Source organism: Crocodylus porosus, unplaced genomic scaffold (genome assembly GCF_001723895.1).
Source record: "Crocodylus porosus isolate Cpor-Errol unplaced genomic scaffold, CroPor_comp1, whole genome shotgun sequence".
Classification (NCBI taxonomy): domain Eukaryota; kingdom Metazoa; phylum Chordata; order Crocodylia; family Crocodylidae; genus Crocodylus; species Crocodylus porosus.
This window is the reverse complement of record NW_017728909.1, coordinates 40,142,870-40,154,741: the sequence shown is the minus strand read 5'-3', so window position 1 is coordinate 40,154,741 and position 11,872 is coordinate 40,142,870. Positions and strand designations below refer to the sequence as shown.

General features: G+C 43.3%; 1 protein-coding gene across 1 annotated transcript in view; it reads right to left on the bottom strand.

Annotated features, from left to right (window-relative positions):
* ZSWIM6 (zinc finger SWIM-type containing 6) overlaps positions 1 to 11,872 on the bottom strand; it is a 164,890-nt gene that overhangs the window by 9,726 nt on the left and 143,292 nt on the right. The window contains exons 11-12 of the mRNA XM_019532121.1: positions 2,382 to 2,539; positions 1,685 to 1,848 (exon numbers count right to left, since the gene is read on the bottom strand). Coding sequence (XP_019387666.1) covers positions 1,685 to 1,848; positions 2,382 to 2,539 — 322 coding nt within the window. The remainder of the gene's footprint in view (positions 1 to 1,684; positions 1,849 to 2,381; positions 2,540 to 11,872) is intronic.

Here is an 11,872-nt window from a genome sequence, read left to right as displayed (position 1 = left end):
AAATAAAGAATGGATTACAGTTAAAACAGAGGGTGGAAAAACCAGGAAGTATCTGTACTGATGAACACAGGTCTGTCTGCTACTTTGGTCAGAAGGAACCAAAATAAGTGTGCAAAAAGTGGAGCATGCTCTGAGGCATGGGTGGCCAATCAGCAGCACATGTATCATAAGTAGCACAGGAAGCCTGTGGCCACAACTAGACAAGTGTGAACATGTGATATGTGGCACTGCATACACTGCACATGCAGGGGCTCCCCGCATTGCTACTTTGCACCATGGGGGTTTTTTTGACCCTGGGAGATCCTGGAGTAAAAAAACCCACACTGGAAAAAAAAGTGGGGCAGCGCACATGGCAGCAGTGCACTGCCAAAAAACAGAAGCTGGATGGCTGGAGCCACACTCCAGCTGCTGGCCAGGCTCCCAGCTGCAGAAGTGCTGTGGCTGCAGCTCCCAAAGGTCCCCAGGACCCAAAGGTAAGGCTGCTGGGGCCAGCACAGTTGCTGGCCCCAGCCTCCCCTACCCTACATAGGGTAACCTGCCACATGCCAGAGCATGCACACCATGGGCATTCCCTGAGGACAAGCAGCAGTGGCACAAGATGTCCCACTGTTATTTGTCCCTGGGGCATCCATGCTTGTCTGGATGCAGCCTGTGTGGGGTACATGAAATACCAGAGAAGGAGTAAGGGATTACAGTAGCAGATGGGGTAAAGGAGCAGAAAGCAGAGCAAGATATTGAACAAGGAGCAGAAAGCAGAGCTGTATATCAGGCAGATGATGGGAGTGTCATAGGGAAGGGAGCAGAGTTTAACTTGATGCACGCCTTCCAAAAATGCTGGGCCCCCAACTGCTCCAAAGGGTTTCACTGGCCCATACTGCACCATCAGTGTATCTAAAAAATGGGAATGCACAAGTGCCACTAGAAGAACATTTTCCTACGAGGAACGAAAAATATACACTTAACTTTCAAGCAGAGTGTCTTGAAGAAACAACCCCTTGCAGATTAGAATAACCGCCTTGGAGGTCACTTTTTGTACACTACAGCATAACGCAAAAAGAACCATTCACTTGAATTAGATGTATAAAATGACTTCTGTGTTTTACGTCACTTTTGCACTGGTTTGCAGACAGACACAGGGTCTGCCTGTTTTAATTTATATGTATGCCTAAACCTGCCTAGCACCTTCTCTGCAGTACAGAATACCCAAAGCACTTCGCTCTCTGGCCAGCAATCTCAGCCCGAACACACTCCTATACAGGAACTAGGTACTTCCGAACTGAGGGAGCACTTTTTCCAGGCTCTTTACATCAGCTGAATAGTGTAAAATGAGTTGAAACAGAAACTAGTCTGCTGATATGTACTAACTAGCCAACTGCCCGTTAAGAATGACAGGGGAGGAAGCAGACAGGGACAGAGTGCCCCGCACGCCCCCCCCCCAGTCTGGGCTCGCTCCCCCTTCCCTCCTGCTGCTTGGGGTCTGGGCCTCTCCCCTGCTCCGTCTCCTGTGTCCCCACCATCAAGGCAGCAGGCTGCCTTCTGTCAGAATGCTTCTTCACACTCTGATTGGATGTTCGTCAGCCAATTCTCAGTGACTTCCATGAGAACTCTGCCCATCAGTGCAGGGCTGCACTTGGCTAAAGGCTTACCCATCTCTTAGTGTAGCAAGAGTGAATTAAGGAAATACCTGAAGGCCCAATTCCAGAGAAACTTTCAGAAGAGTGATGTCTGGCAAACTGTCCATGAGTGTTGCAATTTTAAATGCATCTTGGGCAAGCTTGAAGATGTGCGATGAGGAGTGAATGTTTTTCTGGATGGATTCTAACACTGTTTCCAACCTCCGAACATCACCTGTAATGTAAGAAGAAAAGAGAACCACGATCACCAAAGGAAATTAGTTCACCTAAAACATTCGCTAATGGTGCGGACACTATAACTACTGTACCCCAACTACAGCAAAGTATGAGAGTTCCAGCTTATAAAAAGGCCTTATCACCATCACATAGCAACAAGAACAGGAGATAGCACATAGCCCTCTAGTGCCTATTGCTGTGAAACTCAGTAAAAGTTAAAAACATCTTAATGATGTCAGAATTCTGGAAACGATCTGTCCATTCCTGAGCCTTACCATTACATTGCGACTCAGAAAAACAAATAGCCTCTCTCAGGCAAGAATCAAATGCTGTCTGGTTTTTGCCCACCTGATCTAGCAACTCTAAGCGCACAAGCAATAGGCTTAAAATCAGTTCAAGATTACCGATTCCCCAGGTTGCTGGCATTCTACAATTCAGATTCCTAAATTCTAATCTAAATTTACTCTGCACAAGACACAATATTAAAAATGCACATAAACTGATATATCAGCTTTACTGACAACACTGTACCTTTGGCTGCTGTTAGCATAGTTGATGCCAACTCACACTGTTGGGACTCAATGTGACTGAGGGTGAACCAGCGGGGATAACGATTTGGAACAACTGATGCAATGTGGTGTGGGCGGGACATATCTCCTGATGGAGCTGTAGATTCCAATACTAGCAACCTGAAAACATAAACACATTTATTTATAGGAAAACAGTATAATCGGTTACTTATAAGTAAAAACAAAGTCATACAAATGCTTTGGCTTTCTTATGAATCATTGGCAACACTAGGGGATGCACACAGATGCACGTGCACACCCTGAGATTGGCAGCGAACCTGAAAGAAGTGCTGGTTGTCGCTCACTGCCTCCCCACTCCCCCAACACTGCTGCAGCCACCTGTGGGAGCTCCCTGCTCACCACTGTCACCATCTATGGGCAGTCGCATATGCCCCCAGCCTCCAGGGGCACACGTCATTCATGTTATGAATCATGCTCACTTCAACTGCAAAAGATATCGTAAATTCCTGATAGAACTTTAAAACTGATTTGACAAAAGCTAAAAATGACTGCAAAGCATCCAAATCTAAACACATCACCCCTGAGCAAGACAAACAGTAGACCTTGCAGGAAAATGAAGCTGACTGCTGCTGAGGGTCATTGCTATGCGCACAGTGACCCAAAGGGCTGAAATCTTTCATTTCAAGGCTCTGATTCAAATACTGAAAGGGGGAAGGAAAGTGGAGAACTTCTCAATGACAGTAACAGCCAGCAATTCTTCTCCAAAATATATCTGACTTGTGTATGCACTTCTCCACTAGAACACTGTGCAATGGATGGCAGAAATTCTTAGTATCCAAGATTATCAATATTCAAAAGACAATCTGATATTTTATTCCTCAACTATAAAGTCAAGTATTTTTCTTCTTTTAACTTCTTGGCAGAATACTAGAAACTGCAGTATGTTCATACACTACCCTGTCCAGATCAAAGCCTCTAACATTAACAAGTAGAAGAGTCTAATCAGATTTCCTTGCTGGCACCAGTGCATGAACTGAAGGTTTGTAATTTTATGGATTTACCCAAATCTAGAACAATCTTATTACTGAGGGCGAATTTAAATGCAGAGAATACATTGCCATCTTTCCTGTATTGATCTGCTTGGCAGAACTACTACCACCTTAGTGGGCAAGGTGATGATATCCCTTCTCCCACTCAAAACCAATATAACTAGATAAACACCATTAGACATAAATAGGCCATTGTCAGTTGGAAGGAAAGGAGCTATTCTCATTCTAAAGGATGATAATTAAGGGTAGCTTCAGGATGTGAAAACTTAATGAGATGTCAAATGAAAACCACAAAAGACATGTCAAGAAGCAAAGCCTCCCAGTCTCTGGACTAGTGTTAATGAAACAATCTTGGCTTACGGGATAGTTAGGATGCTCTGATCAGTTACTGGTAAAGCATGACTTTATGTCCCAGTTTCACCTGTCTTGACACTTGGCCACTTTCCCTTGTATGTCTGTCTCCTCTAGCTCTCCCTCTTTTCCTTCTTTTGAAGCCCCTCTCTTCTTGACTTGAATTGTATTTGAATAGCAACTGATCTCCAGACATGGCTCCAAAAAGCTGACAGACATCGTCTCCTACTTGGCCATTTATCTGAACTTCTCCAAAGTACTACAAGAGTGGTGTCTCTTATGATTTGGAATTTTTTTAACCTATTGTGGGAGTGTTCTTCATGCATGTTGCATGGCTCCAGACACCAAGGCAGGCAAAGTGCAAGACAACATCAACTGATACAAATACAGTCAGAGGGTCATGAAACTGAGCTAGCTATACAACAGTTAGCTCAAGTACTAGCAGACTAACTGTGGTAGCAGGGAGCTTAGTGAAGACAAACTTCCCAAGCCTTTGCCTTCCTTCGAGACAGTCTGTACTGAACACTATGCTGTTGCATAAATAGTACTACTAGTACCCAGCCAACCAGACTTTTGTAGGAGAATGAAGCTGTCCACTGCTGAGGGACATAGCTATGCTCTCAGTGATCCACAGCGCCGAAATCTTTTCCTTCCCACCTCAGTACTTGAATGAGGGCCTTGCAATGAAAGTGGAGATAGTCTCGAAGACAGTGACAACCAGCAATGTTTTACCCTTAAATCATCGGCAATTCCTTGCAGTCAGGGATGACTGTCTTCTATGACCATCTTATCTGTGGGTCCAAAGACAGCTGACATGGCCTATCTAGAATCAACACTGTCACAACTCAGGCACATATTTCCATGCAGGATAGGTGGCTCTGGATTTGTGGCTCGGTGCATGACATGCAATTTCTTTCACTCCCGTTTTTCTACCTCCTGTTGTTGTCATAAGGTTTCAAAGTATTGAGAGCCTTGCAGCACTCTCTTCCTCCATTTGGGGCAGTCCTGGGCAATAGTCTCCCACAAGTTGGTATTAACGTTGCATTTTTTTTAAGTTGGCCTTGTGGACATCCTTGAAGAGCTTTCTCTGCCTTCTTTTTAAGAGTACACCTTGACTGAGCTGGGAGAACAAAACTTGCTTTGGGAGTCGAGTTGGACATCCAGGTAACATAGCTGGCCCAGTACAGTTCATGTTGGATGATCATCACCTCAGTGACCACAGTGTAAGCAAACGTAAGAGGATGCTAACATTGGTGCATCTGTTTACCTACTGGATTTGAAAAATCTTCCGTAAACAGCATTAATGATACTTCTCCAGTGACCTGAGGTGTCTTCTCTATGTTGTTCACATCTCAACTCCATAAAGCAAAGTGGGGACCACAACTACTTGATAAGCCACGAGCTTGGCTTTGGAAATGATGTCACAATCTTTGAATATCCATTTCCTCAGGCATCTGAAGCCTGCACTTATACATCTGAGGCAACGCTGGATTTCTTTGTTGATGTCAGACTTCCACGAGAGAGCTTCTGAGATACGGGAAACACTCAACATTCTCCAGTCTCACCATGAATCTAATTACCAGAACTGGGCACTACTCATTAAATGCTCGTTGATGAAGGGCCTTAGTTTTCTGAATGTTAAGATTCAGTCCCATTATCTCATATGCTGTGGTGAAGATGTCAACAATTGCCTGAAGGTCTGCTTCCAAGTGAGCACAGACTACAGCATCATCAGCATACTGAAGCTCAATGACCAAGGTCAGGGTGGTCTTGGTTTTGGCTTGGAGTCAGCTGAGATTAAACAGCTTACCATTCATTTGGTAGTTTAGCTCCACTCCGACTGGAAGCTTGTTGGTCAGATGTAGCATCATGGTAAGGAATATCAAGAAAGTAATAGGAGCAGACACAGCCTTGCTCAACTCCTCAAAGGAATCTGTGATATCTGTTACTAAAAACCACTGCTTGCATACCATCATAAAGCAGGCAAAAGATGGTGACAAATTCTGGTGGGTATCTGTACTTCAAAAGGATCCTCCAGAGTGCTTCCTGGTTGAGAGTTAAAGGCTTTTGTGACATCAGAGGGCCATGTAGAAAGGTTTATGTTGTTCCTGGCATTTTTCATTTGTAGCTGGAGAGCAGTGCCTCTTGATGCCCTAAACCCACAGAGATTCCGTGAAGAGTTCTTTAGCAAGTGGCAGGAGACAGTTCAGGAGGGTTTTTGCAATGATCCTTCCTGTGGTGGACAGCAAGGCAATCCCTCTATAATTTCCAATCAGACTAGTCTCCTTTCTTGAAGAAGACTGTCATAATCATGAGGTCTCATGATTTCCTCATCATTCCAGATCCTTAAGATGAGGGCACAGAGCTCTGATGTGAGAACTTCTCCCCCCTGCTTGAAGATTTCAATGGGAATTCTATCAGTTCCAGATGCCTTATCATTCTTCATCTGCTCGATGGCTTTCCTCACCTTGTCATCCATTTGAGGGGTTCTGAGAGCGTTGCTTCTCCACTAGAATAGTGTGCAATGGTTGGTGGAGATACACTAGTTTAAAGCTAGTGTGACTAGATTTACATGAGCTACAGTCCCAGCAGGGACTGCCATGTAGGTATAGTAGGTTGATTAGGTACAAATCATCCTTTTCTATCTTCCCATCCCATAAGCAATCAGGCTCACTCACTCAGCCCAATCTTTCTTCCTAAGCTAGCACAATAACCTTAAAAAGAAACTACTTTATGGTTTCTCAAATCTAGTCTTCTTACTCTTGAACTATTTTAGGGTCAAGGATGCAGTCGTTTTTATAGTCAGCTGAATTTTTTTTTGATGGGGTGATGTCAGGGGAGGAAGGAAGCAATCTCTTTGATCAGGAAAAGATCTTGGAAAAATCAAATGTGCTAAGACAATTTCTCACTGACAGATTTAGTTAATGTAATTTGCAGCATTTCAGCAGCCAGAATTCTCTAGAACCTTTAGGTAACTAGCATAAGTATTTTGCTTCCTCACTGAGAAATCCAGAATCTATTTGTAAAACTGATGCAGTTTTGCAAAAGTCATTCCATTCATTACAGATTCATGAAATGAATACCAGAATAACTTCAAAGAGGAAAAAGATAAACCTGAACCTACACAAAAGCATTTATACAAAGTGTGTGTCTCTGTGCGCATGCCTGTGTGTGTGCGTTTTCGGGGGGGGGGGACAGGAGTGTGAAGGGGTGCATGCATATGCACACATGGGCATATACATGCCACATACTTAACAGCATTGAGTAGGCATAGAAAGTTTTTAAAGGTTTTACTGCATATACAACTCTTCAGTTGATAAGCTATCAGGCTGGCTGGCAGAAGTGTTCTGGGGAGAAGAAAGTAGGAGAAAATGATGTGTTTCAGGTACACAAAAAAACCCATCTGTTACATGCAGAATGAGTGCACAGAGGGACCAGTTAATAGGTTATGAATGCCAGAAACCAGAAAAAAAAGCATGAGTAAGACAGATTTGGGGAATCTTACATTTACATTTCTCTTTATATTTCACTACCACCACCTAGCTTCCATGACCTTCTGCCAGTCCATTATAAAAGCTCTTTTGTGAACTGCCTGTTTTCCCATATTAGTTTTAACAGATTATAAAACATCAGAGTGGAGCACAAACTGCAGCAGATATGAGGGCCTCAATTAGATCCAGTCAAGCATATTTATTATTCTCACCTTCTGAAATGTCATTTTCAAAATGCAATGAATTATTGAGCAAGGTTTCAGCTGAAGCTACCTTCTGATTAGACATTGCCTGCTTCCAAAAATCCAGATCATAAACACTCCTCATATGCAGCCAAGTTCTGCCAGTAATGGGTGCTAGGGATTTAACGCAGCCCTACATAAGATCTTATTGCATTGTTTTTCAACAAGTATGATATTGCTACAAGTACAAAGAGGATAACTCAGATTGCAGGTGATTAACCAAGTAGACTGCCTCTGCAGAAGCTGCATACTGCTGGAGGCTGAGGAGCATCTAGGCAGCAGTGACTACTTATGGTAGCACAGATGGTCCCTTGAACAGAAGATATCGTGGCTCCAGGGGTCTGCCATACTTTTCTGACTATTCCATAGAATAAAGACTAGAAAAAGTGAAGGAACATAGATGATTGTGAATACACAGAGATGAGAGAACTGCTGCTACAAACAAACAACTTCTTCCATCTGGAATTACCTCTTGTTTTTTCTAAGCAGAGGGCCTAATTAATTGTAACACCATCAGAAAAGGCAGCCAAAACCCAGATATATAGAGGGACTTATATGCAGGGATTGCAGTTTTGCAGAAACCATGAAGTCTGGGATTGCCTGCAAGATCTGCGGGAAAAAAAATAACTTAATAGAAATAAGTTTTTATTAAGTCTTCCCCTCCCAGGCAGACCTCACAGCCCAAGGAGGGGAAGCGAAGAGGCTGGCTGGCAAGGCAACGCAAAGGGGGCAGCAGAAAAAATGATGGCTACCCCTCCTTGGGTCTCTCTACCAATCAGTGTTGAGGGGCAGGGCCAGATGAAGGTCAGCCAGCAATTAAGATTGCAACCACGCCCTTGTCTCCCCCACCCTCAAATTCAGGATGAGACTGAATTTTTACTGCTCTCCCAGATGTAAGTGCCTCTCAGAGCTGTAGTTAGGTGCATATACGAGCTGAGATACACACTGTGAATCCCCATCCTGCTCTCATGTGCCTGTCATTCCTTTGGGAACAGATGACTGTCTTGCTCTTCTTTTACAGAACTGCCAATGGAGAAAGGTAGGGACCGCCACCTCCAGTATGTACCCTCTTCTTGAATGAAAGTGGCTGTGACTGCTAAGTTTTGTGATGAACTCCTTGCTGTTCATTTGTAAGAAATATGCCCTGAGCATGCCTATGAAACTGGACCCCTCAGGGGACATGGGTGCAAGGATGCCTAGTCCATGATTCCCAAATGGTCTTAGGAAGTGGATGGCAACATCGCTGGGCACGTGCAGTAGTTGAACTTTAGGTACTTTACCTTTAATGGAAAAACATGCCCACAGTAATCCAGCTGTCTAAGAAGTTTAGGCAGTTTATCTGTAGATCAATTATGACACCAACAGACGTTGTTACAATGCAACTGTAAACATCTGCATGATTCTGTAGTGCTATACGGTTGGCAAAAACCACTCCAACATTACCCCCCTCTATTTCATTTGGGTCAAAGGTTGATTAAACTAACTTGTGATTCTATGAGATTCTGCATATTTTTACAGTTAAAGCTGATGCATACTCCTAAGCAACAGCTCCCCCTTCTTTTTAAAAGTGGTGGCAAGGTATATTTGTCTATATAATTCAGTGTTTAAGTTCTGCATAAGCTTCAGGGTTTTGTTTTGGTTTTTTCTGTAGAACTGACTGTATTTAAAAGGCCCCTTTGAAAAGGGTAGCTTAAGTGAACAGTAAAAGACAGATTTCCTGCCTCTTGCTGCACTCCTAAACCACAAGCAGTGTGTGAGATGGTCTGAGGGGAGCAGCTTTACAGATTTTGGAGTTGAAAAAGAATGTATATTTTCACCTACATTGTAGCACTTGCCTGAGACCTTGTGAAATAGATGTCCAGGCTTTCTGTAACTGAAGAAGTCTTCATTTACAGGAGTTACAATTGAGCATCACCACAGAAGACTTGACCCTTCAGGCAAGTATACTTCCCCCTTCCCCTCCAGTCAATAGAAACTGAGCTTTTTTCCAAGTTTGAATCAGGAGCCTGAAAGCTTTTCCTGTGTACCACTGAATTGTCTCTTTGGCTTGGAGGTTCATTAGATGAGAAGAGGGTATCCTGTCTTGGCAGCCTCTCACAAGAGATCAAGAATGCAGACATGGGTGATTAACATAACTGAATCACGTACCCTCAATCCATGATCTCCAACATGTTGCTTCTCAGGTTATAGTCACCATGGAAGTAATTAAAATAAAATAACACCCTCCCCCAGAAATTGTGCACCAAATGGAGAAAAAAAAATGAAGGGCCTTGGGTTAATTAATTCCCTCATCTGCCTTTGTAGGTACAGTCAGAGAGCATTAAGGAGAACAGCTCTGCTGACAGCCCCTGCAATCTAACCCACATGATACTAACACATGGGATTGAACAGACGAACCATTTCACTACTGAAGTTGCGCAAGTAGGTAGGAACTGCCTTTTGGACTCAAAATATGTCTTTATACTAGAAGATAGTTGGGAGACCTGCAATACTCTGCCCATCAGTTTAGCTTTATTGAATCTCTCCAACATATAGAATTTGTTTTCATTTACAAAACATATGACTTTGTTTTACAAATTACGACTCATGTTTCTGGAGAAAAACCCACAGTCCTTACCCATGCAAGATCAGTGTCGACTATAGTACCTTATCTCCCCTCGGTAAGGACTGCAGTTGTTGGTTGCTTTTTGCCCAAAAGTATGAGTGTTTAAATCGCTTATTTCATTAATCCTATCATACATAACTATAGTTATTATTCACCTCTCTACTACTTTTTGGTATCCTAGCTAAGGGCTTAGCCTCAAGGATTTCTCTTGTGGCAGAAATGACCACAGGTTAATCATGCATTATTTGAGAAAAATATTGTTTCATCAGCTTTAAAATTAAAAGGTTATTATTCTACTACTGTAAGACAAAAAAAGTAAGTAGCCCTGAGTTAACCAGTGAACAAGCCTTTCCTATTTTACATACCTTAACAGGTCTCCTTTTTCCTCCCCCATTTCCTCTCTAAACTTGTGCGGGTATTTAAGGGTTAAAGCACTCAAAATATTTGCTCAGGAAATATATGCCTACACATAGAGCAGTGGTTCAAAGGGCTGAAGTGTGGCAGCAGAACTAAATGCAGTGTGCAAGTTAAGGATGCATCACATAAAATAGAAACGTATGTACTGCTCACTATCGTGCTTGCTCTTCTAATGCTGTTCTTGTAGGTTGGACAGTTTTCATGGACTAGTCCACAATGGCATCTAAATAGTCTTTCCTGGGAAATAGGTGGTTTAGAATCACCTATGCAGTGCGGCATATTAATAACTGAAATTGTTACTTGTAAATTTTGAATTTCATTGGTCAGTGAAGCAGTCATCTGGTTTAGGCAGGGCTTCTCAGCAACCCTTTTCTCTCTAACTTAAATGTGTTTTTTTCTTCTCTCCATATCATTAATAAATATTATGCAGCAGTCCTGTAGTATGCATCCCTTATGCAACTCTCTACTGACTTCATACCATGTTAAAATTGACAATTCAATCAGACTGCTTTCTACCTCTTCATCAGTTTCTAATCTACCAGAAACTTTGCATTTCATCATTTGACTACTTAGTTAAATAACATGTTGCAAAAGACTTTTATTGCTTTTGGAGTAGCAGTAATACACCAGACAACAAAGCCAACATATTTAACAATTTCTTTGCCTCCATTTTCCTAAGCAGGAACCGAAACAGTCACTCCCCCAGCTGAGCCCCCCTCAGGCCCCAGGGGAGGCGCACCTAGGCCAAGGGTTAGTGAGGAACTAGTTAGGGAACTTCTGGAGGGAATGGATGTATTCAAGTCAGCTGGTCCAGACGATCTCCACCCTAGAGTACTAAGGGAATTGGCTGAGGTCATTGCAGGACCCCTGGCACGGCTTTATGAGCACTCCTGGTGCTCTGGTGTGAAGAGGGCCAACGTCGTTCCCATCTTCAAAAAGAGGAGGAAGGAGGACCCGGGAAACTGTAGGCCGGTTAGTTTTACCTCGATTCTGGGCAAGCTTTTTGAGAAAATTATTCTGGCGCATATCCACGAGGGGCCAGCAGGGGAGATCATGCTTAGGGGCAACCAACACTGGTTCATTAGTGGCAGGTCCTGTCAGACCAACCCGGTGGCCTTCTATGATCAGATAACCAAATCATTAGATGCAGGGGTAGCAGTGAACATAGTCTTTCTGGACTTTCGGAAGGCCTTCAACACCGTCTCTCACCCCGTTCTCATTAAGAAACTGGGGGACTGTGGTGTCGACACTGACACAGTCAAATGGGTCGCCAGCTGGCTGGAGGGCTGCACCCAGGGAGTGGTGGTGGATGGGTCATTTTCGAGTTGGAGGGATGT